General features: G+C 34.4%; 3 protein-coding genes across 4 annotated transcripts; 2 read left to right on the top strand and 1 right to left on the bottom strand.

Moving 5' to 3' along the window:
* The first annotated feature begins 370 nt into the window (after positions 1–370).
* Positions 371–3,688, top strand: LOC113864308 (gamma-secretase subunit APH1-like). Its single transcript, XM_027497890.1, has 6 exons — positions 371–632; positions 805–960; positions 1,166–1,251; positions 1,548–1,673; positions 1,964–2,091; positions 3,148–3,688. Exons 1-6 carry the CDS (start codon positions 520–522, stop codon positions 3,286–3,288), a joined length of 750 nt encoding a protein of 249 aa, XP_027353691.1. The 5' UTR covers positions 371–519; the 3' UTR covers positions 3,289–3,688.
* Positions 3,689–5,129: 1,441 nt separating this feature from the next.
* On the top strand, positions 5,130–8,240 carry LOC113865152 (calcium-dependent protein kinase 24). Its single transcript, XM_027499536.1, has 8 exons — positions 5,130–5,519; positions 6,163–6,286; positions 6,397–6,540; positions 6,663–6,815; positions 7,167–7,282; positions 7,377–7,544; positions 7,773–8,006; positions 8,088–8,240. The coding sequence occupies exons 1-8, from the start codon at positions 5,334–5,336 to the stop codon at positions 8,238–8,240; spliced, it is 1,278 nt and encodes a 425-aa protein (XP_027355337.1). The 5' UTR covers positions 5,130–5,333.
* A 1,284-nt stretch (positions 8,241–9,524) lies between these two features.
* LOC113864307 (probable E3 ubiquitin-protein ligase ARI7) lies at positions 9,525–17,236 on the bottom strand. 2 transcript variants are annotated; one of them, XM_027497888.1, is made up of 15 exons: positions 16,718–17,236; positions 16,086–16,210; positions 15,803–15,908; positions 15,510–15,600; positions 15,036–15,208; positions 14,350–14,454; positions 14,178–14,266; positions 13,467–13,574; positions 13,022–13,112; positions 12,809–12,898; positions 12,032–12,079; positions 11,644–11,715; positions 10,611–10,710; positions 10,405–10,531; positions 9,525–10,266 (listed from the first exon to the last, which is right to left on the bottom strand). In XM_027497888.1, exons 1-15 carry the CDS (start codon positions 16,883–16,885, stop codon positions 9,999–10,001), a joined length of 1,761 nt encoding a protein of 586 aa, XP_027353689.1. In that variant the 5' UTR covers positions 16,886–17,236; the 3' UTR covers positions 9,525–9,998. The 2 variants fall into 2 exon arrangements, with proteins under 2 accessions (XP_027353689.1, XP_027353690.1); XM_027497889.1 differs by having other exon boundaries at positions 10,141–10,266; positions 10,401–10,531; positions 16,718–17,013.
* Between the last annotated feature and the right edge of the window lie 1,887 nt (positions 17,237–19,123).

Below are 19,123 nucleotides of genomic sequence, written 5' to 3'. Positions count from 1 at the left end.
AAAATTAGTTATTTAATTAAAAAAAATGTCAATACCTTATAATGTTTTGTCATGAAACAATTAATCACCCAAGTTTGATTTAGTACAAGTTACGTTGAATACTCTCTTTGCTCATAAAATGACTAATCTTGTGCATTGAGATATCCTTGTAAGTCGTAACAATTATTTATAATTATTCTCTTCTTAGCCTTAACGACTTAACATATATTAGCAAAAATTCTTTTAATAATTTTCACGAAGTTCGGTTGAGTCAAGAAATGGGCCGTTTTGGGCTATTCTGTTCTTGATATGGCCCAGCCATTAGTAAACGTTCAATTTGTTGGGCCCAAATTTGTATCACTGGGCTTACGTTAACGACCCGGAAAACGAGTCGGGCCGAAAAATGGGGCGACTCAGTTTCAAGTGGTTTTGTCTCGGAAGTAGGAGTTGAGTAGAGAACGAGTTTGGGAAGTGTTTGGTTACTTCTCAGATTCTGTTCGTTGGAGAGAAAGAGAGAGAGAGAGAGAGAGAGAAGTTGCGATGACGGTGGCTGCAGGAATCGGTTACGCTCTGATAGCGTTAGGACCCTCTCTCTCCCTCTTCGTTTCAGTAATTTCGAAAAAGCCATTCTTGATTCTCACTGTTCTCTCGAGGTACGTTACGTTATGCTCCTCTTTCTCTTTGATCTCATGTAAACACTAACGCTATGGAATTGTTTCGTTGATTTGCTTTATTGGTTACTGTGCAATGCAATTTAGGGTTTTCTGATTACTTGTAGTGACTTCAACTGACACGTTTATGTGTTGATTCAATTTGAGGACGCAGTACACTGTTGTGGCTTATAAGTTTGATTGTGCTGTCTGGAATATGGAGGGGGTTTTTGCCTCTGAATTCAACAGCATGGTGGCCTTTCGGAATGCTCATATTCTCATCCGTTGCTTTTCAAGAAGGGCTCAGGCTTTTCTTCTGGAAATTATATACGTAAGCTTATATTGCTGTTTGCTTTATTTTTTTCTTTGCATGTGTATTTTCATATATATTGTTATCTTATGCTTTTAGAAACCCTTGGCCTTTACAATATGTTTGATGAGGAAGTTTGTGACTATTATGTAGAAACTGTTTTGTATTGTTACAGTATACTGATGTTGATTGATGTAGCTTTTTTTTCCCCTTTGGTCTTGTGTAGGAAGTTGGAAGATATGTTAGATGCTTTTGCTGATAGAGTATCAAAACCTCATCTTCAACTGACAGATAAAATGCTGATTGCTCTGGGTAAGAAAATGTACAATCGTTGCAATGGTTAAGTCAGCATTTGTTTGTCCAACCCTGAATAAGTCTATTGATTAGTTGCTTTTGGCAGTTTCTGGATCAACCATGCTGATACTGCTTACACTTTTCTCCTTATTATTTGGCATTTAACTAGATCCTTGATTGACTTTAATTGTATGATAAAATGAATCACTTGTTTAGATTCTACTGAGAAAAGTTATGGCTTATTGGAATTATATATCACTAATAATAACGTCTGTTTTTTTAATAAAATATCTTTTTGCATATTTTTTCCGCAGCTGGTGGGTTGGGTCATGGTGTTGCTCATGCTGTGTTCTTCTGCATCAGCCTATTAACTCCTGCATTTGGTCCAGCTACTTATTTCATTGACAGGTGTTCTCAGGTTCCATTTTTCCTTCTTTCTGGTGAGATTTCCCTCATTACTGGTCGTGATATATGTGTATTGGAATTATATAAGATTATACAGCTTCAAACTTTTGGAAATTTTTGTAGGCTTAACTGCCATTTTATCATTAATGTGAATCTATAGAGGTGGATTAGAATTGGGTAAAGATAATCTTGAAATGGGAATTCTTATTAAGCCTCAGTTCTTGTATATAAACAACAGTAGCTGGGATTTTGAATTTATATATGCACTGTGTTTTTAATATTTCATTCCCTCTAATTTGTTCACCTTTTTTCTAATACATTGCAGCAATTATTGCTCTTGCATTTGTCACAATCCACACTTTCTCAATGGTCATCGCATTTAATGGGTACACTGAAGGCAACAAAGTGGATCAATATTTTGTTCCCATTGTTCACGTTGTTGCAGGGATGGTGGTAAAATCTCACTCTTTGCTAATATATTTATGTCCTATAATTTTCAACTGTAACTTGTGACTAGTCATCTTCCCTCTTTCTTTTGTTCCATTACCAATGGCAGCATATTAGTTGCTGTCCCATTAATATTTACAACATTAGGCAAGTGTCTGAGCAATGACACAAAAGTATGCCAATGCTGATTTTCTCTAATTAATGTACTCTTGAATCCAGAGAATTTATCAGAAAAATAACTTAGTTTAATTTGATTTAGTTTAATTTAAGCCTAATTCTTCCTTTCAATGTTAAAATTCATCTGACCAAGATTAGAAACACACAGAACAGTGATGAGGAGGTGAATACCTTCAAATTTGTTGGGTCCCACAAATTTCCTGATTCTGCTTTAACTTAGTGTTGTCATGTGCTTTTTGGTATCAGATGGTGTTAGGGCTTGTCGGGCCTTAAAGCTAGTGGTCTTTTGTATTAAGAATGGTCACTGGCAACCTATCATATATTAATTATATTGATCTGATAGAGACATGAAAAGTAGAATTAGGTTTTTTTGGTTCATAAAACTTTTGTAATTTTGCAGATTTGTGAAGCTGGCATGATTAAGACAATTACCGTTGGATGTAGGAAAAGGATATAAATAAATTACTCACTATCTTAATTAAGCCGTGCATTTGACCAAGGAAAAATCTGTTCATCTATGTCATGGGATTTATATAATGACGATGGTGAATGCCTTATTTATTTGGTAACTAATCAAGCCAAACATAGTATATTGAGTCAAGCTTAATTAATTGGCTAATCGTTTTCAAATGACTCACTTCTATTCACTGCAATTTGTTATGTTGGTGGATATTGTAGCATCCAATAGTACCTGTCTATTGGATTTGGATAAGTTTTCAGAAATCTGTGGAACTATATTAGAAAAAGGCCCCTTTGATATGCTTTGAATTATTGTTATTAATTAGGAATTTAATTTAATTCTGATTTCTAATGATATTTAATCCCCCCACCCCCAACTAATACTCAAAACTGTTGGTTTGACTGACTTGCTCTTTCCTTGTTCAGACTCTCGTAAATTTGGCGCCAGGGGGTTGCACTGTTGGCATTCCTCTCCTCTATTTTTTTGCAATCCTGACCTTGATTCATTGTGGGAGGATGGTTTGGAGAAGATTGAGAGAAAGCGCAATCAGGCCAGGTCTCTCATAGTGGATGATCATCTTTGTAAAATATCTGGTCTGTTGTTGCTTCAGTCCTCACCCTTCCGGTTGGAATACCCAAGACACCGGTAGTTATATTGCACCAAAAGTGTTTCCTCGACGTTATGCTCCCACTTTCTTATAATGGGTCACTTTACTGAAGTCGTGGTCGCCGAAGCGGGTTTGCTGAAGTCTTAGTCGTTTAGTATTCAGGAAAAAAAGAAACTAGTAGATTAAAAGATCATTGTTTAAATTGGGCATATTACCCCACAAAACGTTGAATTTTCATTTTATGTCGAATATTAGTCTTTGAATTTTAAAACTAAGTCTCTTTTATTTGGGTGTAAGTGTATATATACGTTTTCAACTTGAGACGACACTAATCTTTTAAGTTACACACAACGTACCTGCAAATAAATTGTGCGTTTCGAATACGAATTGGCTGAAAATATGATGCTGCCCCCACAAGTATTAACATTTCTATTTACTATATTTCTAATTTGTGATGTTTTATTAATCGCGTAAAAGAATCACGAAGCAACTCAGCACTCCAGTTGATTTTCATATTGTAAGCTCAATTATTACTCTGCCGTTGTACGAAGTACAGTACAATTCCAAATAACTGTTTAATCACACAAAAATACATTTATATTAATGGTATATTAAATATTTTTCTTCTATGTTTCATCATTTATAAAATAATTATTAAAATTTAATATATACATAATATTTTTTTCTGTTATTTTTAATTTTTTTTATATGCATACATCCTAAAAAATACATAAAATACGAAGAGACACTCACCCTGATTGGAAATTACACATTCAAGTTCATGAGTTATTAAGAGAGATTCCTCCAGCATGAAAACATCCCATCTAAATTCTGAACCAAGCCCTTCATCATGTCTATCAAATTCCCCGAGCACCTAACAACTCTAAATTGAAATCCTAAAACTTTGATTTATACGAAGTAAAGAAGAATAAGTAGAACACTGTCTAATTGGCTTGTATAGCACTGTTAGAAGTTCATTAATTTCCTTTTAATTATTCACTTCGATCAAGTCCAAAAAGGGGCACTGCAGTAATTAACTCGTTGTCCTTCCTTTTTATTTATTTTTGGTAAACGAATATCCAAAATTTAGGCACCCAATAACCAATAACAGCCAGAACTCACCGTATCATTTGTGATAGACGCAAAACAATCACGTGTACAAAGAAAAAAACAAACAACCTGGACAGAATACTATAATTTGGTGATGGATTTGCATGCATGCATGTCTTTGACAAAAAAGTCTTTGACCAAAAGCGTAAATAAACAATAACAGTCCTAAGAAAATGGCGGGACCAACTATCTGTTTCCAATGTTCCAGCTCAATAGTCAACACCCTAACCCAAATATAGCATCCATTGCCTTTCTCATTCTCATTCTCTCTCTCTCCTTCATCACAATTTACAAGTTTCCAATCTCCATGCTTCCTCCTTCGTCTTCCCATGGAGATTGGGTAACACCAACATAACTCCATTTCTCACAACCCATTTGGATTATACATTATAATATCACACAATTAACACAAAAACAACCTAACATTTACATATATACATTTTCATACATTATCTTTACATTAGTATTATTATTGTTATTGTTATTATTATAGTATATAATATATAATCCAAACCAAACATTTTTTGAGTTGTTGAAGGCTCGTCATCCATGGGAAGTTGCGTATCAACGCAAGGCAAGAAAACACGCAAGAGGTCTAAGGACAACAGTAACAACAACTACAAACCCTCCACGCCAAAGAGCCATCACAATGAGCCGGTGGCGGCGCGTAGGTCGAGCGTGACAGCGCGTCCGGCGAACGTGGTGGCGAATCCGAGTCCCGGGAACATATTCGATAAGTACCAGTTTGGGAAGGAGTTGGGGAGAGGGGAGTTTGGGGTGACGCACCGTTGTGTTGACATAAAGAGTGGGGAAGCGTTTGCGTGTAAGAAGATATCAAAGTCGAAGCTGAGAACGGAGATTGATGTGCAAGATGTGAGGAGAGAAGTCCAGATCATGAGACACTTACCTCAACACCCTAACATTGTTTCTTTCAGAGAAGCTTATGAAGATAAAGATGCGGTTTATCTTGTTATGGAGCTTTGTGAAGGTGGCGAACTCTTTGATAGGATCGTTGCTAAAGGACATTACACCGAGCGTGCTGCTGCTAATGTTACCAAAACCATACTTGATGTCTGCAAGGTATATTTATACGCGATTTACTAGCTGAATTTTTTTAATATTAATTTGTTTGTATTGGAAATGAAAATGGTTTGTGCATGGTTATGTTGTGTTGATCTCTTTGTTTTTGTCTCGTTAATAAGATTGGAGATGTTGAGACATAGGTAGCCCTAGCTATATATATGTGTGTGTCATGAAATGAAATAAGCAGAAGATATGGATTGTATTTTATGATTAATATATGTTAAAGATGAAATAGACTATAGAATTAAAAAGCGATACATTTTGATTACATTAAAAATGTGGAAAAACAGACAAATAAGGTTTGCAAAGATACTACCATAATTCGTATTTTGACATTAATAGAACCAAGGGACTGCGAGTTCACATTTAAAGAATTCTAAATAATGAAGCTAAAGAAAGGAGCACTTCAAGTATTTACGCAGGCACATAGGTATTGAATTTTGCATAGAGCGTGGATAAGAGAACAGTTGAATATGATTAGGTGAAGCTCATTTCCTGAAAGTGTCCTGCAGATTTTGTCCTTTTTCTCTTTTTCTTTCTTGGATGGTTTTTTTTCCTTCCTCTTTGAATCTAAACCACAATTTAAGATTGTTTCTTTGTTTTATTAATTTTCTCTAATTTTGTTCCGTATATTTTGCAGGTGTGCCATGAGCACGGAGTAATACATAGGGACTTAAAACCTGAAAATTTCTTATTTGCAGATGCAAATGAGTCTGCTCCATTGAAGACAATTGATTTTGGCCTTTCCACCTTCCATGTACCTGGTAAAATATAATTTATGACTTTAATTTAGTTCTAGTAGATATTTGTATGGCTTTTTTCGCTGTTTTATTAGATACAACAAATCACCAACTTTATAATGTGGGGGTGACAGGTGAAAGATTCAGTGAAATTGTTGGAAGTCCCTATTACATGGCTCCTGAGGTTTTGAGGCGTAACTATGGACCAGAAATAGATGTGTGGAGCACAGGTGTAATCCTTTATATTTTACTTTGTGGAGTTCCACCCTTTTGGGCAGGTAGGTCCCATTTTGATTATGTATTCATATGTGAACAAAGTAAGAAAAATAAAGTAAAAGGTCCCCTTTCAGTAAGTTTGTTTCATGGAGTTGCTTCTAATAATGGATTATAACTAGTACAGAAAGTGAGGAAGGAATTGCGCAGGCAATCATCCGAGGTAAGTTGGATTTCACTCGAGATCCTTGGCCTAAAGTTTCAGAGGAAGCAAAACACTTGGTTAAGCGTATGCTTGATCCAAATCCATACACTCGGATAACAGGTCAAGAAGTCCTTGGTATGTGATCCACATCTAAAAAAAAATAAGTTTACACTTTTTTATTAAAATTTGTGGATATTCTTATTCGTACTGAGGTTAAATATACCTATCAATAGACATTGTTGATAAGCTGAATCACATGGACATATGTTGGAGTATTTGGCTTGGCAAAAATAATTACATAAACTTACAAGTAATCCTAATTGAACTTGGTTTTGTTAACATACTTTTATATTTCTGATATAATTTGCGTTATTTTCCAAGCTAACTTTTCATTTAATTAAACTTCGATGTGTTTTTAAGATAGTTAAATTAATTTTTATTGCATGGAAAACCTTTATGCTGATGATGATTTTCTTCTGTGCGAAGAACATTCCTGGATACAAAATAAGGATCATGGTCGAACTATTTCTCTTGGAGACCAAGTGAGAATGAGGATCAAGCAATTCTCCCTGATGAACAGATTCAAAAAGAAGGTTCTTAGAGTAAGTTTCAGAACCCCTTTTTAGTTATAGATCAGAAAGATTTGCTACCTTCAATCCAAAGTAGTCTACACTCCTAAATGGGTTGTGTCTTCAGGTGGTAGCCGATAACCTGCCAGATGAGCAAGTTGATGGGTTTAAGCAAATGTTCCAAACTATGGACAAGGACAAAAATGGAAACTTGTCATTTGAAGAGCTCAAAGATGGGCTTTCAATGATTGGACACGTCATTCCTGATCATGATGTCCAAATGTTAATGGATGCTGTAAGTTATTTACAATAAAAAAAGGCTAAATTAAATTAAAAGGCATGCATGCATGCTTGCAAACTTGGGATATAAGAAAACACAAACCGTAAATACAAAGAAGAAATTTAAAAACTCTTTCAAAGCTCAAAACCTTAACAATTTCTTTTAAACTTTATCTATATTGCAATCATCATGATTATTACTATTATTATATTGAAAAATAAACTTCCTTGTTGATGACAACAGGCAGATATTGATGGAAACGGCACCCTCAGTTGTGAAGAGTTCATAACAATGAGTGTTCATCTGAGAAGAATTGAAAGTGATGAGCATCTGTCTGAAGCATTCCGTTACTTTGACAAGAATCAAAGCGGATATGTTGAGTTTGAGGAGTTGAAAGAAGCCTTGTCAGATGATGAGTCAGAAGCCAGTGATGACCAGGTGATCAAAGACATTCTAAATGATGTTGACTTGGATAAGGTAAGAATGAAAACTTGTCCTACTGGAAACCTTTGTTTTTACAATAAACTTGCTGATTTGCTTAATTTGTTTGGTAATTAGGATGGACGAATCAGTTTTGAGGAGTTTAAGGCAATGATGAAGACAGGAGGAGATTGGAAAATGGCTTCTCGCCAGTATTCAAGGGCATTGCTAAGTGCATTAAGCTTCAAGATGTTTAAAGACACATCTAACAAATCTGTGAAGTGTAACTAACTTTATTTCATGAGGGGGTAGGCCAAGTTCTCAATTCATGCGTCCTGAAAAAGGGTAAAAAATTCACATGATATGCAATCAAGAGGCATTCTGTAATATTTTGAGCTGTGTACAGTACTGTAGGCCTCATCTGGAGAAAGTGGAGCTCCTGTCATGTTATGATCTCTGATAACTTCATTTTTTTATTTTTTATTTTTATTTCATTAATTGTTGTGAAAATCATCTGATTGAAAGTGAAATTTGTCTAAAAAAATGGTATATTCCAAGAAATGAAATACAGAATAGTGACATTTTGGTTAGTAGTGATTGTCTAGTCTTTTTCCGCCATTTACTAGAAATGGGAAGACTTAACCAATTATTAATAACTGTGAAAAATGTGAGGAAATTCCCAATATGTGGGTTTCTGAATACCTGCAACATATAGCTGCTTTTTAAGGACAATTGGGGGGCTTGGTTTGCTTTTTCCGTGGGAGTTCAGGTTCTCTGTTGCTAAAGTGTGTTGTATTTAACGTAGAATCACATAATTACATAACATGTATTTTATACCACAAGAAATTGGCTTCTTTGTGATGAGTGCAGTGTTTCGTGTAGAGCTAGATAGAACGTTAAAGTGCATGTTATGTATCTCTGTGGAGCCAATAAATCATTTACACATCAACCCTGCACATTTTATGTTAGGATACTCAAACTTCTCTTTCCTGGTGCCGACTCTTTAGTTTTCTGTCTTTATCCTAGGACTCCGACAAGAAAAAGAGTACCATTACCTTTTATTTTTATTAAGGAAACGAGTACGCAACTACCCTGAACTTTGTGTCACGTACAAGTAAACATTCCACGGATCTGAAAAGTTTTTCGATTCAGCCAACTGAAAGTATCATTTATTTTTCGGCATAACAGCTGTTTCAAGACTTCCAAAACTTGAGGGGAAAACGTGTACTATTAAGTTACATAGACTAACTGTTCAAGAGGTTCCAAGATGTTCTTCCTAGCCATTGATTTACACATTAGATAGGACGCCAGTGACCCCTCGAGTCAGTGCATGTGTATACTGATCCGTGAGAGTAGATCCAGTGTTACTAAATGGGGAACTATCGGCATTAGATCAGGATTTTAAAATAATTTGGAAAGCCAGTGTTCGGCAAAATACACTTTATGTGAAATTGCCAAGAGACAATCTCTGGTAGTGTCCTGGGCATTTTTCTGACGGATAGTGTGTTGGACTTTACAAGACGCGAGTTGATAACACACGTGAAAGACCAGCAAAGGAAGATAAGTTCAATGTATAAAAATGAAAATTAAGCAGCGATTGATTAACTGATACAGTATAATATTTATTGCAGTCCCTTGTCATGATTTCTTACAAATGTAAACAAACCCTAAGCTTATAACTATACCCTAGGTAACACAAGCTTCCAAGAGACTAACTGAAAGAGATATCAGGGCACAAACAAGCACACCTGTATTCATCTCCAGCGTCTGTTAAGATATTCAGTTACAAAAGCCTGCAGTAGAAATCTCCATACGTAAATAAGATAGAACACTATATACATGAAATCGGGTTGTATTGAATAGGAGTGTAAGGAGGGCAACCTTTCTTCCATGCCTTACTCCTTTCATCCTGTTCATATATTTATTAGCCTCACAAAGTGGAGTCAGTCAGCATATATCTAGGCAAATAGGGAAACAACTCCATCTCAGCTTTTGGTGCAGAGGCCCTGGGCAGGAGATACGTGTTTCAAATAGAGAACCAAGTTTTCATCAACGCTGTTGATAGCACATCTGACATGTGGTGGCAGAATTGGCATTTGCATAGGTACAATGCTCGCAACACCAATGATTATCATCAGACATTCTGCTGGACATGCTGGTTCGGAAAGTTCCCTTTCCTCTTCCAGTTCTCCCCTTACTGCTCCCAGCAACATTCTTTGAGCTTGTTGCTCGGGTGAAGGCAGCTCCATTACCATCCACATCAGATAGACCATTCTCTAATGCCCTCACTAAATTCTCAAAGTAGTTTCGAGTCACGCTGCCAAAACATGTGTATCAGAAAATCAATCTAAAGTAAAACTCAAATCAAAACGCAAAAAAAAATGGTCATGAATAAATAAATAAAAACAAGTGCTCTAGGGAAATGCTAAACAATACATGAGCAACATATACCTACCTAGTCAATCCAGCTAACTTTGTACGGAAGTCATTGAATTCTCTAGATGGACCATCAGCAAGGAGGAATGGCTGTAGTTCCTTTTCAGCACATTGATGAAGTCTCTCCAGACCAGATTCTGCTTCACCTGAAAACAAATTATAGTTGAGTATTATCTATGGGGGAACCACAAAAAATCCAATTAAATTCAGGCTGAAAAATTAAACCTTGTAAGTATTCAAAGAACTGTTTTTTTGCATGCTCATGCTCCGGTAAATAGTACCCATATGCATACGTCCATTTCAGCACTCGCCTACACTCAATTATCTGAAAACATGAAACACTGATTAAGAAGCCATCTATTTCACCCTGAAATGAACTTTGTGCAATTGTGGCTGCTGCTGGGATTGACATTCCCTACAGCCAAGGTAGTTAAAATCGGGATTTTACTTTAAATCGTAAAGGAGAGTGAAAATCGTAAATCGTAAAATCGTAAATTGAATCGTAAGATTTTATAAAATTCATATATATGATATAAATTCATATTATTCATATAAAATATCATAAATTAAGAGAAAAAAGCTTCAAATCAGTAAAAGTACTTAAACAACGTAGCACTCACAAATCATAATTTATTCCATAAGAATGTAATGCATTTACATGAATAAAAGATAGACCAAAACAGAAAAGATGTAAAAACAACAATAGATTTAGTTGCAGACCAGGTTGCACGCACTAGGAGGACTGTTGAATGTTGACAATAATGTTAGGGTTCAAAGCTGCTAGAGGCAAATTAGATTCCATAAAAAGGAGATATATGAAAGAGGCGTACGATAGGGTTCAACAAAATAGACTTTGCGAGAAATTTTCAAAATCGAAGTGAAATCGTAAAATCCCACAATTTGAGGGATTTTATGATTCAAATCGGGATTTTACAAGGATTTTACTCAATTAGGATTTTATCCACGATTTAAATCGGTGAGACTTCCAAAATCGTAAAATCGTAAGATTTTAAGATTCAAATCGGGATTTTAACTACCTTGCCTACAGCTATACTAGCAAAAACCATCATAAAGATTACGCACTAAGGAATCATTTCTCTACGAAATAACCAAAGTCAGGAAGCAATTCAATGAATAGCAACAGCATTAACGAATGTCCCCAAAGGGAAGAAGAACTGGTCATAAAAAACACACATAATATAGCTTCATAATTCATTACAAAGCAAACTGAACAACCATTAATCAAATAATCATTTACCTGCAACCAGGCCTCCGTTATGAACTTGAGCTGTGACTCAGGCTGACACTGTACGTCACTAAGCTTCTCAATCTGCACCCAAATTACATAGAAAAAAAGAGGATTAGCAAGCAAATATATGATCCCTAACACAAACAAAAGATCGTGCAAGAATAAAAAAGTATAAAGAATATATTTTTTTTATTGAAATGAAATGACAGAAAAATAAGCTACTATATTAGAAATTGCATATTCATGAAAACATTGCAAAATGTGCTCGAAAAATAGATACTACAAGTGCAAACAATGTTTTCCAGTTACTAAAAGTTACATACGTGCTACAATATGAATATTTCTTTTTAGAAAGAAAAAAAGATGGCCAAACGTGACAAATGTACATGCAACTAACATGAACAGTCTGCATCTGGTGTAGATCTGCGAGAGCTTTTTGCCTTGACTGTAGACAAGAAAATGCACATTGCATGTTATGTCAATATATAATATAACTACCACATAAGAAATATCCTTCAGTTTAAATGCATATACTCAAACAAGATAATAATAATAATAATATGGAGCAGTTTAAGATAAGAGAATCACAAACAAGTCAATATCCATTAACAAATAAATCACTAAAAACTAGCCAGTTACCCTTCCATGTGGTAGGCATTTTAAAAAGAATGAAATATGAGCACATTAAAACATTCCTCATTAGTTCAGGCACAACACTGTCAAGAACCAACTCTTCCCAAAGCTTAAGCTGCTAAGTGAAAACACAGGAATTGTTTTTCATATTACATCTCAAACATGCCCAATCATGCAAGAACACTTGCGGCTTGAAGCATCTAGGATAATGCACAAACTACCTATTTTGTACTAAAATTCAACTTTCTATTAGGAGAATGAGAGTGCTAGGGATCCATCTTTAGATTATTTGATCAGACTCTAGTACATCAATTTTCCTAAAAGCTTAAGTTGTTAGGTGCAGGTTCATCAATTTTTTAAAAATATTTACATCTTCACCAAACATGAAGATTATGACCCAAAAATATCATGTAGAGAAATAATGTACTTAGAATTAGTCATTTAGATCTCAAGATAGTCGAATACTAGCAAAATAGAAATTATTGAAGAATGCACCCAGAAATTGCAGTAGAAGACACAATAAGTATCAAGTGGTGCATACAGATTGATTGCTGGCCCACCGCTCATAATAATGGGTGTATCTTTCCAATGAATTTTTTGCCATTTCTCTTCTTCTTTCAGCATCATCGTACTACATACAACAAAATTTAGCTCATAAGCAAATGCCATTATCCAAACAGATGTGAACAGAACAGTGAGCTCATTATAGCCCAAAACCTGAGCCAGGAGAAGTGGAGTATTATATGTTCCTTACCACTCCTTCTTGTTTAGCTGCTTCATAACGATTGCAAGCATAAAAGCCACCAGTTCTTTCACCATGGTCTGACCATGCACCAAGGCAAAGCCTATGTAGATAAAATATTTTAAATTCATATAAGCTTAAACTCTCAAACTATTTGAAAACAAGGTAATACATGTTAAGGAGCCCCCAAAAACAAAAAAGATTTATTTCCTCCCCAGTAAAGAAAATAAACCCACTGTTTGCATGACCCAACATTCAACAAAAGTGATGATGACAAAAAAATGGCTTTCTGTTGTCGAGTATCATGAAAGTCAATAAATTAACATTAACCTCAGGCTCTCAAGCCTCAACTATCCAAAAAGCCCCACTTTATCCACAACTGCTCAGAGAAAAATAGATGAAGAATGCAACATACGTTAAAAATTATGTATGGGGAAAAAGGAAAGAAAATACATACCAGCAAAATTCAAATTTACAGGGCGGAGTGCATGTCATGTGCATGCATCCTTGATTTTTTTCAATTGGTCGCTTGCACTTGGGACATGGCTTTGAGTTAGCAAGTATCCTGAAAGTCATTAAATTAAATTAACAGTAAGCTCCAGTTCTCCAGTCTCAACTGTCAAAAAAGCCTTAGTTTATCCTTTACTAGTTAGATTAAAGCAATACATGAAGGCAATTCAAGGATCATGAAGGAGATCAAGAGAATGTATAATCCTATAAATGCATGGATTATGAATTGATCTTCTCAATTTGCAAAAAAGAAATAAAAAATCTAAACATTTAGTGCAACACTGTTTTGTGTGGTTTATTTCTTTCATTCCTTCAAACAAAGGAACCACACCCCTTAGCCAAGCCAACAGTTAACCTGATTCAAGTGTAAAATTCAGGACAATTTTTCATCCTCAAACACTCTCCATTAAAAGAGTCTCAATTTAGACATGCAATATCTGTAATTCTAGAGAATACCACATTACTTCAACTATGTTAGGATCCAATTGAAAGGTATCAGACTTGAATCCCACATTGGAAGCATGAAATTATAATGTGAGATTTACAGGACCTTAGACTCTCCAACTATATTGGCTAACTTTTGTGGTGGTTCTCTTAAGGTTGTTATAAAACTACCAGCAGAAATCTGTATGAGCAAAACACTTCCAGAAATCAATACCAGTTCATGTTTTCAGACTCTGCACTGTTCTTCAAAATCCACTTTGCCACTGTGCCACAGTCCACTGGACGATGAGCCTCCTCAGTGCACTGTAGAACACATATCAGTTGGCAAACAAACAAGATTCTAAAATGCAATACAATAACAATGTGAAAATTTCTACATTACTTACATTCCAACAAAAACTATATGAACAGAGGCAAGAGACATCATAATTTCCACTGCCAGCATCAAAAGTAACTGCATATTCACAACCTGGAGCAGGACACCACTTGGACTAGACAAAACAAAGGAAGTAAAATATAAAAATTATTATGACAGTCAGACAGTGAGACAAAGATAGTAGTAAAGATTAAGAAAAGTAGAGTTGGTTAGTATCACATATGACAAATAGAACCATTAATCACATAATTTATTTTAACAGTACATAAAAAAGTGATTCATTTTGTATTTTGTAGAGATTTCACAAAAAAAAACAGTTTTTTTTTTATTTGGTAAAAATTATAAAAAGTACACTTTATTAGCTTTTTTTGAGAAGATACTCAACAACTTATCAAAATGATCAGAAATTTGACTTTTTTCAGATTTAATTTTTTTTTAAAGCTTAAAAAAACACAAAAAAAAATATTAAACCTGATTTTTCACGAGAAAATGCTGAAACAAACAGGCCCTTATATCCCTGTTTGGCCAGGATGATACAAATATGTAAAACACTAGATCCAACACACAAAGAATTGCAAATGCATAATGAAAATGAAACATGACAACATATAGTTACATGAAAGTCTGTTGGCAATTTTAAAAAAAGTAAATCCTTCACTATCATTATCATATCATAATTCCATATCCAGTACATACCTTTTTATTGTCTTCAATATAAGATCTAAGAAGGTAACGAGCATACTTTTGTTTATCTTCATCAGATGCTAATAGATTAATCATATCTTGACCAACAGCAGCACCACAAGTGGGATCAGGACATCTCAGCATCAAACATCCAGGACCATCGCTAATGGATGTGCTGATATACCCTAGCATATTGAAAAGGATAGAAGAACATGAATATGACAGATAAAGAAAAAAACAGAAGGATAGGACAATATAAGCAACCCATACAACATCTACAGGACTAAAAGAAATAAATTGACAAAGCAAATCATCTAAACTATAGCTACCAAAAAAACAATTAACGATGAACGGTGGAAACTTGCAACCAAAGCTAAAATGCATTCTATCACCAGATGCCAGATTATATCTAAGGTCACAAAAGAACCAAACGCTAGATTATATCCAAGGTCACAAAAGAACAGAGAAATAGCACACAAGACATACCTTCCCAGCATGAGATACAGTAGGGATGACCACAAGAAGCCATTTCAATCCGAGAACGAGGATAGTTTTCAAAACAGATGCCACAAGTAAGCTGGCCACAGAAGAAATGAAGAGAGAATGAAGTACAATTGTACAAATAGAACCCAAGCAGGAGGATAAAATAAAATCCAACTACAATTGACTAGTTTTAAAACCTACGAAACCAAGGCTCTGACAGAGCTAATGTCCAAAATATAGGACCCCAAGGCACCGCATGTGCTTCATAATTTAAAATCTAACCGTCCATATCTCACCTCTCTAGCATTGGGAAACTGGACAATCGGTTTCTCCAACAAGCCAACTGTTTTTCGGACTCGTTCTTCGTCAGCAAACCATGCATCATGCACTTTACTGATGCTCCTGCACCACACCAATTCATCTTTCACATAGTATACAATGCAGCTAAAATCTTACATATCATACAAATGCAGCATAAGAAAAGCACATTTTGAGACACAGAAGGTGTGATCAGCGTCACACAAGGACACAAAAATGAGATAAAATGAACCCAGTAAGGTTTTGAAAAATTGAATTCACCAATTATGGTGACGAAGCAGTATGCTTGCATGAACTCTTGATATGGAAAGAACCGTTGCTACTCTACTGATGTCATCTTCCTGTCTTAATCGAATATCGAATTCCTTCAAGACGGTAAAATTTTGCTGAAATCCAAACAGTTATCCGCAAATTAGAGGGAAGTTAACATACGATTGTCAGAATAAAAAATGGAGCAACGTGAAAAAGAAAAAAGCTGAAACTTTATGAAATAAATGAAGGGAAAAATAAAGAAACAATCTAACCATAGAAACCACTCTGCTCTTTCAATATATATCAAGAAATGATCACCGCTCACACCATCACTCGACTATTACAAATTAGTCCTGAAATTAGTAAACCTATCAATTTAATCTAAATTACAACAATGTTACTTTTTTTCCTTAAAATTACAAAACCACGGTCATTTTAGTCCTCAAAATTGGATTCAAATGGCAGGCATTCGACAATTCTAGAGACTAATTTGATCCATATATAAATTAATTCGGTGTATCACTCAGTAATTAAACATTAAAGAAATAAAAAAAAATTGCAGAATGGAAGTGATTCAGTGGAACCATTTCCAGAGAGGCAACATTCCCGCATTGAATCGAAGAAGGGAGAGAGAAAGAGACCTCCGGGCGACGGGACTGAATCCCGTCGGCATCGTCGAAGCAATCATCGGCGTCGTCATCGTAGTCGCTGTAGTAGTCCATGGGAGCATCCTCAGTCTCGCCACTGTAGAAATCGTCATCGAGAGACTCCATGTCGTTGGCGTCGTGCATATCATCCTCGGAGTCCATCAATGAACCCTAAAGGAAAGCGGAAACTCGAGAAGCAAAGATCGAGGTGAAGTGAGTAAAAAGGAGAGAAAATCTAGGGCGCCGAAATTGGGACTCAGAAGAAGATAATGCCTGTTCCTACTTCCTCTGATTTTCTTCCCTTTTTTTCTCCTTTTCCCAAACAAGAGGTTTGGAAAGTAGAAGAAAAATTAAGACAATAATATTGATGTTCTTAGTTATATATTAGAGAAATTGAAAAGGGAAATATTAGAAAAAAAGGAAAAGAAGAATATATATATATAGAGAGAGAGAGAGGGAGGGAGAGAGAGAGAGAGAGAGCAAAAAGAAAAAGAAGAATGAAAAAGTTTGGAAGTAGAAAAGTACCAAATGGAAGGAGAGTTAAGTAAGAGTTGAGAAGTCAGCCACAAAAGAAGAGGTTAGACCAGAAAGTTAAGTAAGTAGAAAAATGCAATTATTGTCATTTCAATGAACTAAAAATGTGTTTATTTTTATTTTATGTGTATTATTATAGTAGTTTGTCATTTATTAAATTTATAAAACTTCATCTTTAAACTTTTCCTCTTTTCTCACTTATTAACATAAATATTTTTTTGTTTTGTGATATATTCGGAAACCAAAATTATGGAGTGCTCTTTTGAGTATTTTATTAGTTACTAGTTATTTTTCAATAGCTTTTAAATTTTTACTATGAAATCAAGGCTCAATAAATGTAGGTTAATTATATACTAGTCAATATAATAGTTCCTCCAAGGGAGAAATTTTAAATTAAGTTGTTTACACCTCTATTATTGAGGGTTAAAATTAAATAATGACATATAATTTTTTTTTTAATATCAACCATATATTCTTAAAACAAGTTATTTAATGTTCACCATAGATTGTCATCTTTTAATTTGAGATTCAAATGAAAAAGATGTTAAGTTTATTTTTGTGAAAACAACAACAGTGCTCAAAATTTGGCAAGTATGTTAAGTAAATTTTTTTTTGTTATTTTAACCAAGGAAAAAAAAAACACACTCTTTATAGTAATAATATCGTCTAAACAATCTCACCTGTTATATTAGATTTTGAACTACTAAATTAGTTTGTCATTGTTACAAATTATCCTTAAGAATTAATCTAATTTAGTGAGACGATGACAGTATTATTGGTATAAGAAAAACATTTTCTTCTATGCATGAAATTTCATATTTTTCATGTATGGGTTAAAGATGAGTGAATGATTAGTAACAAAGTATATCAGTATATTATCATACTTATTGAGTGTGTAATAACAAAATTGATATTCATAATATTCATTTGCATCAAGATTAAGATAGAAAAAAAAAAAACAATTATTATAATATATTTGCATGAGAGTGGTAAAACATTTAAACTAACTATTTAGGTGTTACTCAAAAGAGTTTATGGATAACTTATAAAAATAAGCTATAATTCTCACAAATTATTTTTACTATATCAATAAAGTTTTTTATATAACTTATTTTAAACTTGTCTTAATAAATGTCATTATTAAAAAAATTTATATAAACTATTATAATTTTGTAAAAAATATTAAATAAACATATAACTAAATTATATTTTCAAACAAACATTTCAGAAAATTTTGGAAGGATACCCAAACCCCAGCCAAACTATTCCCTAAAGTTTGAAGATGAATATGGAGACTAACTAGGAGAAAAGAACAAGCAATAACAAAACTTGTCCACATGCTATGTATTCCTGCCAAGGACAAATAATCATTTATTAGAGCTTTGAATCCTTTATATGATAATTGAAGCTGAATATAATAGTTGGGTTTTCTGCTCCCAAGATTTGGTGATATCACTTAGGATAGAGGAATGGACTTGAACTCCTTCAATGAAATCCAAAAAATTAGCCAAACAAGCAAGTTAAATTGTTAACTATATATACTTTTCTATCAAAGTGTGAGTTTACGTAAACTGTTTGATGTGTGTTTATTGGGCTCACGGACGAGGGACATTGGCCCAGTGGACACAATGTCTGAAGAAAATCTCAAAGTTGAGTCATTTGATGTAAACAAAGAAAAAGTCATTTGAAAACTGTATCATTGACAAAAGAATTTATCAAATTGGACAAGAGAGAGGGAAAGAGAGAATAATGAGAAAAAAATATCAAACGTGAAAAGCTGTTCTTTCTGTGTTTTAGCGCGTTTTGCTTTCCCAGGCTGGAATGGAGTAATTCACTGTCATGATCAGCTTTGTGAATGTTAATTTA

The sequence above is a fragment of the Abrus precatorius genome, unplaced genomic scaffold (assembly GCF_003935025.1).
Source record: "Abrus precatorius isolate BTA unplaced genomic scaffold, Abrus_2018 Scaffold4, whole genome shotgun sequence".
In the NCBI taxonomy this organism is placed as follows: domain Eukaryota; kingdom Viridiplantae; phylum Streptophyta; class Magnoliopsida; order Fabales; family Fabaceae; genus Abrus; species Abrus precatorius.
Note: the sequence above shows the minus strand (reverse complement) of the source record. Positions and strands in the feature narration are given on the sequence as shown.